The sequence below is a fragment of the Chenopodium quinoa genome, unplaced genomic scaffold (assembly GCF_001683475.1).
Source record: "Chenopodium quinoa cultivar QQ74 unplaced genomic scaffold, ASM168347v1, whole genome shotgun sequence".
Taxonomy (NCBI): domain Eukaryota; kingdom Viridiplantae; phylum Streptophyta; class Magnoliopsida; order Caryophyllales; family Amaranthaceae; genus Chenopodium; species Chenopodium quinoa.
Window position 1 is genome coordinate 3258847 of NW_018742630.1, and position 14984 is coordinate 3273830.

At 35.5% G+C, this 14984-nt stretch overlaps 2 protein-coding genes across 4 annotated transcripts; both read right to left on the minus strand.

Moving 5' to 3' along the window:
- Positions 1-208: 208 nt before the first annotated feature.
- LOC110721897 lies at positions 209-2976 on the minus strand. Of its 3 annotated transcripts, none has more exons than XM_021901127.1 (4): positions 2776-2976; positions 1720-2141; positions 992-1417; positions 209-643 (listed from the first exon to the last, which is right to left on the minus strand). In XM_021901127.1, exons 2-4 carry the CDS (start codon positions 2033-2035, stop codon positions 408-410), a joined length of 978 nt encoding a protein of 325 aa, XP_021756819.1. In that variant the 5' UTR covers positions 2036-2141; positions 2776-2976; the 3' UTR covers positions 209-407. The 3 variants fall into 3 exon arrangements, with proteins under 3 accessions (XP_021756819.1, XP_021756820.1, XP_021756817.1); XM_021901128.1 differs by having other exon boundaries at positions 992-1414; positions 1720-2157; XM_021901125.1 differs by having other exon boundaries at positions 1720-2157.
- A 1221-nt stretch (positions 2977-4197) lies between these two features.
- On the minus strand, positions 4198-13798 carry LOC110721898 (autophagy-related protein 11-like). Its single transcript, XM_021901129.1, has 5 exons — positions 11803-13798; positions 6647-8240; positions 6161-6381; positions 5805-6018; positions 4198-4868 (listed from the first exon to the last, which is right to left on the minus strand). Exons 1-5 carry the CDS (start codon positions 12744-12746, stop codon positions 4476-4478), a joined length of 3366 nt encoding a protein of 1121 aa, XP_021756821.1. The 5' UTR covers positions 12747-13798; the 3' UTR covers positions 4198-4475.
- Between the last annotated feature and the right edge of the window lie 1186 nt (positions 13799-14984).

Below are 14984 nucleotides of genomic sequence, written 5' to 3' on the forward strand. Positions count from 1 at the left end.
AGGTAAGAAAAAGAAACATTAGGAAGCCCTCTTTACAAGGGGAAACAGACATGAATTTGTGTTAGGAACATCTGCCAAATGCAGCAAGCATTATGCAATCCCTTGGGAATTTCATCTTCTTCGCCAAAATTTTAACGTATTAAATCATACAAATTAAAAGTTGATAACTACGACAATCACATAAACTATTGAATAATGCTGAACAAGGTTGAATGAAGAGCACATATTATTTCATATATCTTATTTATTGTAACATTTAAGTAAGATCAAGTCATCAACAACACCCAATATGAAAATATTGCTGTTTCTGGTTGAGTTTTGATGAGCCTGGGCCTACACTGCCTCTTCTAAAAAAGACTATGAACAAATTTTACCAAGATTGACAAAATTGGCGCAAATGATTCATACTAAGACATGAAACTTTCGCAAAAAACACACGGCGGATCTCCCTGCTGCCCTTCAAGTTCACCGAGATTTAGGCAAACATAATGGAAGGAATGCCCACAAGACAGGATTGCTACAACAGGTATCGTGGAGAACTCACCCTCGCCGTCATAGTCACCCCCACTGTCTGGTGCAACCCCCAGGTCCTTCTCACACAGAGAGCAACAAACTCCAATTTGGATATCAGGTTCGTTATTACCTGAATTCAGGAAAGAAAAAGAAATTATCATTAAAATTCCAATTACATGCCAGAACCTAGAAGCTTCGGGGATAAGATTTAGGTTAGGAGTAAGATTTGAGGTTTAATCTAGGTCCAATTTTTCCAGGCCTACAATTCAGCTTAGCTAATACAGAGTATAAGTTTTATTGCTTTTGCTTGACTTACAAGCCAAACTTGGTTTTTTCTAACTTCCTAGTTCAACGACAATACCACACAAGGCACACGTTGTTCCTCGGAAGCATAAGGGTAAGAACAACAAACAAAACTTAGGTTGTTTCACAATCCCTATATATTTATTCTGACAAGGCAAGAAGGGAATAGACATACCATCCCATTGTATATGATACCGGTAACTCTCTGGTTCCAACCGAAAACTCTCTGGTTCCAAATGTAATCTGCTGGTAGAAGCTTTATGTTCAGTCTGCTTTTTCTGAACCTGCTTCCCTTTAGAAGATCGTTCTTTAGGTGAAGGTTCCTTTCCTTCAACCTGTTTTTGAATTGCAGACTTCTTCGACTTGCTAGTGGAAGGACTCGAATCAGTCATTTTTGATGACTGTCTTGTGGTAACACCAGGAAGCTGCGATTGCTGTCTTTTTGCTGAAAGCTTCCTCCTATCAGTGGACTCCGGTTGAGCTTTTTCTCTCCAAACCTGCTGAGGGGATGTGATCTTTTCTTCTGTTTTCTTAGCAGGCGTGCTAGGCTGTTTTCCCATCCTGGAACTCCGAGTCACCTGGGGTGTTTCCTGTCCACCTGCTATGTATACACATATCTGAATGCATCAGTGTGAAATAATTGAAAATAAATTGTAAAAAAAAAAAAAAAAAAAAAAAAAAAACCCAAATTCAATTTTAAGGGTAGCTACTTTGAGCTAAAATTGCTGATACTGTCGCATTAGATTGGAAAATCAAGGTGTAAAACATGAATAAATTGATTAAAGAAGCAGCAAATTTGCCATCTCAAACTACAGATTTTCCAACACATATTAAATCTAGTAGTTTGGCAACCATAATTTACCACATTAAAGCAAAAGCAAGCACAAAATGTTATATTACTACCTCCTGCTTCCTTCTGTGCTAAACTAGCTGCAGTGCGTTTAAGGTCTCTTGCTTTCCAGACAGTAGAGTTAACTGTTTTCGTTCCAGATTTCCTGGGTTCAGTCTCAGTAACACCACCAATAGCAGCTTTTTTGGCAGCCCCTGAAGACTCCTCTGACTTCTTATTTTTATTTGAACTGCATAACACAGGAGTGGCACAACTTTTTATTGCTGTATTTTCAGATAATCGTCCTGAGCGTATTTGTCTAGCAATACCAAGAACACGAGCAGCAGACTGTCTTTCTTTTCCAGCTTCTTTCTCTCCCTTGTTGGACATGGTATCCTGAGATCCTACGAATGCAGGGCCTTCAAGTCAAAGGGGAGAAAATATCACCCGAAACAAAAGTTTCCTCAAAGCTCACTCATTTGTAAATTGTGACAAACTGCAACAATAAAAATCTGCAATAACATTAACACTTGTCCCATACATACAATCCAATATCACCAAGAATGCTACTCCGTGCCAGCGTGCGCTGCGCGCACACGCAGGCGTGTAACACTATGCTAGATGCTCTCGGGTGCATTTAATAATTTCTCCTTATACATTCTTGTCAATCAATCATTGACTGATGATTTTAATCATCTTTCCACAAATCACAAAAACTTTTTTGAACATTATTCTGTCAGAAATTGTATATTCTTGTATTAGTGATAATTTTCATTATTCTACACCATGACAATTAAGATTTTGCAAGAAACTTGTATTTCTAATGATTAGACATAATAATAGCACTATTAAATTCCACTCGATATTTATTACCAATCTTTAATTAACCTAATAATTTAGAAGAGAAAAAACATAAAAACCCAGAAAAATTCAGTAAAAATTTCAATAACCCAGATAACATAATTATCCAAATAGCCTAAATTCAATTCAAAAACAACAAAAAAGAAGGAATTTATTAATACCAGATAATTAAATCTTAACAAAAAGCTACAAAATTGATGATTTAAACCAAGAAAACAGTAAGCAAGAAATCAAATCAAAGAAATCCAAAAAAAATAAAAGATTAATACCTGATTAACGAGTAAGAAAGCGATTGATTGATGAGAAAAAGAAAGTAAAAGCGGGTTAAGGGAGTCAGCGGAGGCGTTGAAATTGAAAAGGGCGAAATTGGGGATGGAGGGAACCTTTTTAAAGGTATCGGTTAAGTCGGTTAGTCTTTTTTTTTTTTTTTTTTTCAAATATACTTTTTCTTTTGGCCTATTCAAACAGGTTTACTTCTTTATTTCAATCATGTGGGGTTGGTACATTGGTACATAAGTGTAATACATCCTGGTTGTCGATTTACACTTGCACGTAAAGTTGCATTTAAAGGTGTCAAAAATCGATATAAATTGAAAGATTTAGCTAAAATTGAATAAGGGTTAAATAGTTTGGCCTTAGAAATCTTAAATTCAAATCCAATGTGGAATCAATCCAAAATCAACTTGAAATCATTTTGGCCCATAATACCATATTGGACCTCTTACAATCCAAATAATTAAGTTTGTTAACGAAATTGTTTCAAACCCGAAATAGAAGTATATCAATTTTTAAGTACACTAATGTATATAATGCATTTTATACGAATTTGGGAAGGAAAAAACTTTATCTAAATATCTGCACTAACACGCTTTCCACTCTTGAAAGAAAGGGGATAACTTTTGCTTCAATGCTAGCTTAAGGAAAATATCACTATTCTTTGGTTTGTTTAAGACAACGTTTGGGTTGATAGCGTGGTTAAGATAGTTTTTTCTAGGAAGATAAGAGTTTTAGAAAAGTTAGAAGATGAAGCTTTCAAAATATATATGGTATTTGGAAGGAAATAGCTCATCTTTTCACTTTGATTTCATTAAAGTAATCAATTTGGAAGTTGTGGCATCTTCGGAAAAACTAATTGTTAATAATCAAAGTAGTTAGTGTATAAGAATTTTCATCGTTAACTAGACACTTGCAAACATTTGGAATTAATAAGCTTATACCAATCCCAAAACAGAAAATCTTACTCTAGAAGTAATATCAAACAATTAAAAAAGTAAGCAAGTTTAAAGTTCTTTGAAGTATTATTATTATGTCTAGTACAAACGTGTACAACTAATGATAAAAAAAAAAAAAAAAAAAAAAATGCAAAATATGTAGATAGTCTTACTTTTGCAAGAGAAAGATGAGACCAATAATAAACCAATTTGAGCATAATTAAAGTATGAAAGGTTGGCTATTATCATAGTTTTATGCAAGTTCATCCAGGTTTTATTCAGATAACACCCAAAACCCGCCTTTAGTTTATGATCTGAAGTATGGAGTTACACAGACGATGATGATAGTTATAGTAACTCCGTGGCATCACAAAAAAAACACTTAAATATACTTATCTAAACTTTTTTATTTATTTATTTTTTGGATGAAATAAACAGCTTTTTTTTTTTTTTTTTCAAGAAAAGAGTAGAATCTTGAACTTGATGGAAATAAAGACCAATGAAAAACTAATACTTCGAACTTCGTACGTTGGTTGATTCAGTGCACAGTTCTATGCTAAGTAACATTATTTACAAAGGTAAAAGTCTAGACCAAAGTCAGGTCACCATTCAACTGTACAGGAAACCTCTGATAAAGACGAGGGATCTAAATGTTTAAAGTTTCATAATATGATCATAATTTACAGTTTCTATTTTTTTTTTCTTTTTTTATTTATTATCCCTACTTCCATCATGTCTGTTAAGATTATTGCCAGAGATCAGGAAGACACTGGCGAATGAATGGTTGTATCTGGTAGCATAGCAACTGTTACGATGAAGTATTCACATCCCACAGGGAGATGAGTAGCTAAGGTATCAGATGATGGTGATGATGATTTCAAGCTGTCAGTTTGATTTCCTCCACTGCTTTGTTCGTGCCTTGGCAAACCTGAATGTGGCTTCACAACACGTCGCTCTATATGGACAATCTGTCCGATAATATAGGCAGGTCGATTAGGAAGATGATCAGTGAACAAGGCAACAGATTCTGGAGATAGAAAATAATTGGGGCAGTTACGGCTTATTGCCTCGTAACCCCCTGATGAATTGAAGATGAAGGCAGCAATCTCATGAACCTCAAAACGGCAAAATGAGATTTTTTCCTTATTTGCCTGTTGAAAGAAAAAAAAAAAAAAGTGTCAAGTCATACTGTAACTGATTCAAGAATAGTGTATCTGATTCTCCGATAATCATGAATGTTATTTTAGGGAACCCCAGATAACCATAATAAATTTGCCCATCTTAAATCTTACCAAAAAAAAAAAACCCTAGAATAAGATAGGCATTTAACACGGAGAAGCCAGAGTGCGCCAGACGCTTAACCTGGATAACTAATGAAGCAAAAATGATAGTGTACGCAATGAAATTATGAAAGTAATCAGAAGGTATGTCTGATTTCTCTATGTTTCAGAATTATATAACCTGTCAGCAGTCAACTTTTCGGAGCAGACGAAGGAAAGCACTTGATTGTGCAACATTCAAAATTGCAAACTTGTCACAAACACCAAAAAGAGACAATAGCAATAGGCAGGTCAAAATTTGGTAATAGTAAAATGGTTGGGGGGGACTCAATTCAACAAGCATCACAGTAAACTTTATAAACTATGGAGTAAAAACTTATACCCAGTAATTGCTTTGTAGTTATATCTCACATGCATTGCAAGGAAAGGGGAAAATGGGAAATCCATATTTTCTTCTATTTTTTTCTTCTTTTAGGAATAATCATCAATCTCTTCTAAATGGACTTGACAGTCAGCATACACAGCAATGTTCAGTTTAAAGCATTTGATTGCAATGCAACGGATCAATCTCTCATTTAGTAATCCTCACTTCTAAGTTCTATTTGTGGAACATTAGGTTGAGCCCATGCCAACTCGGTGAAGGGGGTAAAGAAACAGCCTCTCTACGTCTACATAGGTCATCAATTTTTGTGCATCCATATTCCAACCAATCTAACTTGATGCAAGGAGTCTAGAGAGAGGCAATGGGTAAATGGTATAAGGTATGGCTGTATGGTATGATTGATAAAATCATGATCAGGAAAATACCTGTTTCTCATGTTGATGCTTTGTGTATAATGTCTTGACCAATTCTTTCCTCTCCTCCAAATCTTTTGAGAGCTGTTTGTTTGCAGCTTCAGCTTTTGAATACCTATCGAGCAGCTCAGCACGCTGCCTCGATAAAATACCAACTTTATCAGCGAGGACCCTTATACATGCACGGAACTCAACATTACCATCATCTTCACCATCACTTGCAGAACTGTGATATTGCAATTATAAACTAGTCAGCCAAGGATAAATTGAATAGGAAGTTAGAAAATATGTACTTAGCAGAACATGTAAAAATAAATTATAATGGGCATATAAACAGAAAAACAGAATCCCTCTCAATTGGTTCTCACCTGGCAAGAGATTGAGCTAAAGAACGGAGCGAATCGGCAAAACCGGCAACTCCTCCAGAAGCATTGACACAGGACTTGAGTCTTTCAAAAAGGCCACGCATTTTCACAGCAGATGCACGCAGGGTGTTGTATTCTGAAGCTCTCCGGTCAGCAGCACAAAGATGAGTTTGGGCTTCTTGCCTAGCTTCATGCAGGCAGTTCTCTAGGTGAGCACAATTCATCTGTGGACAAATCCAAGATAAAGGGGAAAAAGTTTAAACAATAAGATTAAGGGTAGTTGCTTCGATGCATGTTGGAACAGTATGTCGCATATTATTTGTAGTAAAAGTAACCTGGATTAAGCCACAAAGGATCTTAAAGAAAAATCCTAGTAAACAAGAAATAATGTTTTGTCTGTAATTGAATTAGCAAGCAGAGTAAAGAACAAGTAAATATACATGCATAATTGAAAAGATCAGGCAATTATAAATATTGTAATAGCTATACCTGTGATTCATCTAGAAGCTTCCTGCTATTCTCCAACTCTACGCCAAGCTTGGATACATCCTCCAAAGCAGATTTAAGCCTGCTTTCAATTTCTGTCAGTTGATTTGCCTTGTCCTCAAGTGCACTTTGCAGTTCCAGCACAAGATCAGTATTGACCTTAGCAGCACTCAGACTAAGGTCAGTCGGAGCCTCAGAAGGCAATACACCTAAGGAACTACTGGTGGCAAGCAGCTGCTCATCTCGCTGTGGATCCATCATAGACGAATCTAAATGAGGATTCTGGATTCCAGAAGAGTCAGTCATATTCTCGTCCACTTCTTGGGCTTTGCTAGTCATCCTAGGGGAAAGTCCATCTTTTGCATCAGCTGGGTTAGATGTACAAGATATCTCATCCATGAGATCACCAGATCTACTAGCAAGTTGTCTCTCCCCATGATCCGAAATTCCTGACCTGCAATCATCTGATTTTGATGAGTAAGTCACATCATTATTGCCCAAACATTTCCGAGCCTGCATATATTGGTCAGACAATTGCTGAGCCAACTCTTCAACCCTCTTTTCATATGATTGACACTGCTGATGTTTAGCCTTCAACATTGATTCAAGATGTTTTATGTATTCGTCTTTCTGCTGCAACGCTTCAGCTGTTTTCTCAGCAACATTTTTCAGCAAATTATCTATTTTACTATCATCTAGTGAGTCATATTCCACTTCAGGGATGAAAGAACAAATTTGTGCAATTGCTGAAGCAAGGTCAGCTCTCAGTTTAGCATTTTCAACTTCCATTTTACTAGTTCCAGCAACATCTACCAAGTCACACACATCAATGTCTTCACAATTTTCATGAGAAACAATAGCATTTCTTTCAACATCTCCGGAATAAGAACTGTTGTTGGACATAGAAAGCGAGGTCCTAGAAGATCCTGATTTTTCGCTCTTAAATGGTAGTCCAACCAAAGACTCGGGTGCATAACAGTCAATATCCCTGATGTCAATATCAAGCAAGCTAGTGTCAAAGGGAACAATATTCACATCACATTGGCTAGGAGTATCAAACAATCCCATGGCAGCTAATACATCCCTTGGTATAAATGAGCTTTGTGCCTTTAAAAATTCCTCTCGTCTCCTCACCTCATCCTCCCTCTTTGTAGCAAGTTTTTCAGCCAATTGTCCTGCCATGCCCATGTAAAGCTTCATTGAAGCCTTTCTTCTAACTACTTCCGCTAGACATGATCTATAAGCAGGGCCAATACCACGAACTATCTTTAAGCCCTCAAAAACAGCATCCTGACGTTTTATTGCCTCTGAGAAAGCATTAAATTGCAAACGAACATCTTTTATGGTATGTTGAATGTATGCAATCTTTTGCATGTAACTGTGGACAAAATTGTTCATTTCATTCTTTTTAGTTGTGCAGTAATCAAGTAGATCTGATATTGAACTGTCACAAGCTGTCATCTTTGGAAGATGATTTTTATCATGGACATCATACATAGGACCCAAGGCTGAAACTGCATCATGAGGTCGGAGAGAAGAGGACATCTGACTTGATAGACAATCATCCACCAATTTCTTGACTGTGCTAACATCCTTGCTGCAAAGGGGGAAAAAAACATCATTTGGACTCAGAAATCCTATAGCATAGCAAAGAGCTACAAAAAAACAAATTAGGCTTAAGACATGCAAGAGACTAACAAAACGTACATCAGTCAAATTCAAGAAAGTTGGTGTTCACAAATAATGCACACAATAAATAAATAAATAAATAAATAACGATTTGAAAGCCAAGAAGCATACAAACAACAACCTCATGTATCAATAGGCAACATGGAAAATCTAAACAAACCATCATAAATGACCAAACCAGCAGCCTACCACAAGAAACTCCTAACAGCAGCACATTTGTAAAAGGGTCACATGCAAACAATCTTGACACGGCAATTATAGAGAGGGACTTTCTGTAAGACCCTGGAATGAACTAAAGGCAATTGGGCTGCCCTTTTGTGAAATAAAAAGTACTCAGTATAAAACATTTTGATGAGACTTTCAGCTCATCTATAGACTGGGGTAACAAAAAAAAATGTGCACTAGTGACTGCCTGTTATCTTCAAAATGAATTCTAGGGTCTACCAAAGTAGAATTCAAAGACCAATGAAAGCTGCAACACCCAAGTTAAAAAGAACGTGAGTTTTACAGCTGGTTCTGAATGAATAAACAAATCCCTCAAGGGAATATTCTGAACACTGCATCAACTATTGTTTTCCTTTATCTCACAAACCTCCTCCCAAGTTCCAATGCACCAAGAATCTCTATAAAACTTCCTAGCTTAACTCTTACACAAACACAAAAAGAAAAAGAAAAAGAAAAAGAAAACTTTTAATCCTCAGCAACTTTTAGCCAACATATTGCCAACATATTGAGCATCATAAGCCAAACTTTACAAGTAGTGGAGATAGAAAAGAAATTGTGGAATACTAAATTCAGAAGCTGCAAAAAAAGAGATTATCAAATTGTTGTTGCCAGGACTTCAGAAGATGCATGTGGCGCAGTGCATGTGTTGATATGGAATTGAGGTAACAAGAGAAAGGAATAAGTCCACAATGAAGAGGTCCCCAACAAGGATGGAATGAAAATTTTCAAAATATTGAGGAAAAGGAGGAGAGCAGATTGCAAATTTGCAATGGTTTGGCCATGTGTCCGACACTAACTTCACATAGCAGCAGTTCATAGAATTGAAAATTGCAATATAAAAAAATATTTAAAAGTTGTAGCCTTGTAGGGGACAAGAAGAAGACCAAAACAGGATTAAAAAAGGACATGAAACAATTAGGCCTTCAGAATGATACTCCATTGGATAGGGGATAAGGAAAGGAGAAGGATACATATGTAGAAACTCACATGGATGAAAAGCCATCTTAGTACTTACAGCCAAACCCATCCATGGACGAATAAGGCTCTAATATCGTTGTAGTTATTTACATGCAATATAAATTGTGAATTCACCCAATGACAATCATGTTGGGAACATCTACAAGAAGAAAGAAAAGATAAAATAAAAACTCGATGTCTAGCACTCACAGAGTCACAGTAGAGGCATACCCGCAGATTGCAAAACACCTAATCACTCGCACCACACATGACTAAACCCTTATTTTAAGATTTCACCCAAGAACCGCCAATAAACTTTATCAGATAACACCACAACCAAATGACTTTGCTTACCCAGAACATGAAATCACCAACATCAGATAAGACTAGACGATCATTAGTTAGACAAATTCATACAGGAACCACTCACAAACCTCATCAAGTTATCTCAAGAATTAGATTTTAAAATAACAAATGAATACATTTCTTGATGTTTCTGGATGTCCTGTTTCAAGGGAAAGTCAAAGTTGTCTTGCAAAATAGGTGAACAAATAAACACGAGATTCCAAACTCTAGAAAAATCCTCCTATCTTGCTACAAGGATGACAAGAGAATAACACTCTAAGAGTATGAACATCAAGGGATATTATCCTCCTCTTAGCACTCTCTCTCCTCAAAAAGTGCATCCTACTTATTTTAGAAACAATCTAGAGGATCCTCTAGCAAAGAGGGTAAGGAAAAATCCTCCTCCTAGCAAAGGACTGCACTTCTGCTCTAGTGCTTCCCCTCCATCACATAAACGTGGCGACATAGCCCCAAAGCAAATGCTGATTTATTGTGCCCCTTTAAAACCTTTATATTTTTCATCCTAAAGTGACATTATATTTGGTATCAGTTCCCTTGTATTAAAAATAAAATCCCTCATTTCTCCCCATGTTAATATAACCTCACTAACCTGAGACAACCTATTCACCTCACAGTAAGAAGTAACATATAGATGCACTACAATAACCAAACATGGTTGAATTGATTCCACTTGCGATTTGGTGACAAACTTTTTGGGGGGGCGTGTGGAAAAAAATTGTTAGAACCTTCACCTTACACCATCCCACAATTTCAAAATGCAATCATTACAACTATTAAAGACTCAACTCATAAAGGAGAACCTAATGACTTTAAGCTGACACAAATATTAAAGAATGATAATCCTTATTTAAGAAAATACTCCGTAACATATATATATACTTTCCATGTATAAAACAATAAAGTTCCTCTAATTAAAGCTCAAAGTTTAGCATTAAGGATTCTACCCTAAATAAGGTCTACAAAAAAGTATCAAGAAACAACACTTCACATCAAAGGGAAAAAAATACATAATAATAATAAATAAATAAATAAATAAATATTATCCACATGGTTCAGCAGCCGAAAGAGAAGCGACTGGGCATATCACCCCCCATTCCAAAAACACAAAGTCAGAAGGACCCATAACTTGGTAATATCTGAGACCATTGGAAAGAGTCTGAATCAAGAACTTCCAACCAATGGTAAGAACAACTGAATAAGAACTAAAATGACTTTTAATAAGAAAATGATTTGCCTCCTACATTCACCAATCCTCTAACTAACCTCACCTCACAAGAATTTATAATGTCAATGAGAAGCCTCATTCCATCTTATTCCATGCTCATCTTTGTTTCCCAAAAAGTAGTCATGAATAATGAGCACAGCAAATTTCGCAAAGCTCTCTCAAACTCTACTACCTCTCATATACCATAGGAAAAAATAGAGCAAGCTTGCATGCCCTTTTGGTTAGAAAAAAGGGGTAAGATAAAATGAGTTCCCATAACTAGAAAAGGGCTAAGACTACAATTCTATCCATCATTAGTTTATTAATTTAAAAAAAAAAAAAAAAAAAAAAAAAAAAAACATTCTGCAACTAAGTTAGATCTACACATCTCAAGCAGAGAAATCAATTCAAGTAAAATGAGTTTTGTGAAAACTACTCATCTTAGTGATTAGATTACAATGCTGCAGCCTTTCTATTTATACTGCATCTATGAATTCAAATCTGCATACTTGTACAAACAATCTTCAGGCTCATAGTCATTCATTTAAAATAAAAAATCCCCAAGTAATCAACTGAATTAACAACAAGAGCCAATAAATAAGCAGAGAAAAGAATAATCACAAATGTGATAATGTAGTATGGCAAACATATAAATCATAGGGTATAAAAATATAAATGATATCATAATCCTATGAACAACACTCGACCAAGAACTAACCTCAAAGATTGCATAATACTCCGCTGTTCATTGATGTGGCAACATTGTTCCTTGATCATCAACTCAAGATCCCTGATTGGCAACGAAGCTTTGCTTGAAAATAGTTCTTCAACATCATGTTTCAATTTTCCAAACACGTGCTTGAATTGTGAAACCTTGTTCTCAAACTGCTTGTGAGAACTGTTACAGTTGTCCACCCATTTCCTCAAGTTTTCTTCCTTTACAAGGTCCAAGAGACACTTGCGAGAGGAAGTTTGTAGAGCTGGGATAAGTTTGCAAGATCTTAACTTTTCAATTTCCCTAGTAAAATTCGATAGCAGATCAGAATGTGTACGATGCTGCTGTGAGTAACACTTCAGAAAATCCATGTAGTTTTGATTAAGTATCCTAAAAAAGTAATCCAAATTACGCCTCGCAATCTCTATTGCCCTTTCTTGCACCTTCTGCTCTCTCAGAAGCCTCTCACAGATTTCAAATTTCTCAATCGTCCGAGAGTATATGGCATGCCCACAATGGTAATGGTATCGAAACTGCCGCTCATAGGAAGGCAAAGCTTTGAGTGCAGGATCGACAGCATTATCCAAAGGGTGAGCATCATGGTTTGAAGATGGTGGAGTTGGCTCAGGAATGACATGGATTTCAATTTGTTCTTGCGGAGGGCGAGCCGCATTGGCTTGCAATCTCGCTTTGTTGAAACAGAACACTTCTTGTTCATCAGATGGTAGTTTATATGCCCCAAGCACCTCATTAGACTCTAACTTCATATCCCCACATAGAAGAAGCTGATCACCAAATTGAATCCCTGCCACTGATTCAATAAACCTTTGAACTGCCTCAACAACAGTGGAATCATCACATTCGAGCTCATACGAATGGCCATTTTCGGCAATGTGGATCAAAAGCTTCCCCTTACCTACATATCCACCGGTGACATTCGAGCTCATCTTACCTCACAACGACGATAACCCTCTATAAAACTATTCAGCCCCAAATAACCAAGCTAATTTGCACCAACCTCTATATAGAAACCTCCCAAATGTTCACAATAACTTATCAAATAACCCGATGGAGCGAAACGCAAACCGATCAAACAACTAAGCGCAACTCCAATATCACTAAAATTCTTAAACTAAAACCTACCCAACCCTAAAATTGGGAAGACAAAACACAAATCTATAAGCAGAAACCTTGCTACAACTACAAGCAATTCGAACTCCGTCTCTCAAGCAAACCAACAATCAGCAAACAAAAATCAGCAGAATTTCAGCGCAACAGAGAAGATTTCACCAAGATAGTTCTAAATTCTCAATACCCACCAGATAAAATCAAGAAAACAAACACACCATCAACAATTTCATAAATAAAACCCTAAATCATTAAACACCCACCAACGAATTTGTCAAAAAAAACCCCAAAATCGTAAACACCCATGAACAAATTCAGCAATTAAATGTCAATTTCACAGTCAAACAAACAATTATTGAACTCAGATCGTCAATTTCCTACCAAATTAAGCAGAGAAAATATCTAGAAACAGAATAACAGAATTCTGGGAATTTTTAGAGAAGAAAATGAACAAACAAGAAAAAGGAACTTGCTCCAAAAGATAAAAGTTAAAGAGGAGAGAGAAAGAGATGGACAACAAGGGTTTCACGTAACCTGGGAATTAGGGTTAAATAATTGAAGAAATCAGAAAGCTTTTGAAGGGTAATTTGATTAGGTCTTCTGTAATTCTACGTGTGATAGGAATAGGAGTAACAAGATAATAATTTAATTGGAAAAAAAAGAGTTTAAAATTATAAAAATTCCACTCTTTCTGGAAATACCGAAGCTTCGGCCATAAGAAAGAAACAACAACTGGTATTGTAGGAGAAGAACTTCTCACTTCTTTTTCTCTCTGCTCTCTCCTCTCTCCTCTCTCCTCTCTCTCTCTGAAAATTGATGAGAGTTTAGAGAGAATACAAAAAAGGTATCAGCTTTATCCATTTCAATCATTTCTTTTATTTTTATTTAACAATTTTTTTCTTTTCCGAAAAGGGTTATCGGAGTGGTAGAATTAAAAACGTTAATAACACTGATCGACACATGATAAATAATGAATTTCGAATCTCTTAAAATAAATAAATAAATAATGAATTTCGAATATATTGTAAGTGTTCATATTGTGAAATTTATTTAATGCTTTGGACTTAAGAGGATGAGTTGTTAGTATGATCGATCAATAGCCATCTTAGTAGGACAAATTACCATTTGCTCAAAGATATTTTGTACCTTTATTTAGATGCAACAACAATTATCTTAGAAGTATGAGGGCAGTTTTATATGTTGTTGTGGTTTTTTAATATACGAGTAGTTTTCTAATTTTTATGTCTCTTTCCTTCCCCATAATGCAATATAAAGTATATTGTATCTAAAATAAAAGAATTACGATTTTATTGGAATAATAACCATCGAACTCTAAAATGAAGCATGTCTCATAGAAGCTATCTATAGCTAGTAGTTATTGTATGAATTAAATTATGATGGTTCTTGTTGAAATAAAGGTTAAACAACATTCTGTTTTTATTTTTATTTTTTTTTCTCAATTAGGAACTCCCTAAATGTCCTATTAGTTGATACAATGGCTCTTCACAATGGTTTACAAATTGCAATTACAAATAAGCCTTCCTAATTTTTAGGCTGATTCGCATATCCATGTAAATCAATATTGCATACATACTTAATGGTGAATTTTTCAAGTTGTCCTAAATTACTATAATACTTCATATCTTGTACGAGTATATTTAATTTTTTTTTTTTCTATCCTTTTCTCCCCAGCTCTTCAAAATCCCACAAGAAAACTCTTTTTTTTTTTTAACTTCTTATTTTATTGTTATTTAAAAGTAGTGTAGGTAGGCATCCCATAGATCGAAAGACTAGTTCTTGTTTACCTTTCAATATTTATTATTACTCTTCAAGAGTTTTGTCGTTTACACCATTAATTTTTTTATTTTTTGTTTATCATTGTTGGAAAGATGGCTAATAAGGAAAGAAAATTTTTTGCAAAACCAAAAGGAGAACAAAAATAAAACTAAAAATCATGCAAATGTAAATATGTGTAAGTAAATAAGGAAATCAAACGTATGATTTAATTTATGAAGAAATCCACATGCATGAAAAGTTCAATTATTGAAGAGGACCAC

Bases quoted from the DNA above. Each gene is read 5' to 3' on its own strand.
- LOC110721897 (XM_021901127.1), bottom strand. From the start codon at position 2,035: ATGTCCAACAAGGGAGAGAAAGAAGCTGGAAAAGAAAGACAGTCTGCT. The intron at 1,418-1,719 runs GTAGTAATATAA...GTGTATACATAG, and splicing joins AGCACAGAAGGAAGCAGGAG to CAGGTGGACAGGAAACACCC. The intron at 644-991 runs GTATGTCTATTC...TCCTGAATTCAG, and splicing joins GTATCATATACAATGGGATG to GTAATAACGAACCTGATATC.
- LOC110721898 (XM_021901129.1), bottom strand. From the start codon at position 12,746: ATGAGCTCGAATGTCACCGGTGGATATGTAGGTAAGGGGAAGCTTTTG. The intron at 8,241-11,802 runs GTTAGTTCTTGG...CCCCCTTTGCAG, and splicing joins AGTATTATGCAATCTTTGAG to CAAGGATGTTAGCACAGTCA. The intron at 6,382-6,646 runs GTATAGCTATTA...ATTTGTCCACAG, and splicing joins AGCTTCTAGATGAATCACAG to ATGAATTGTGCTCACCTAGA.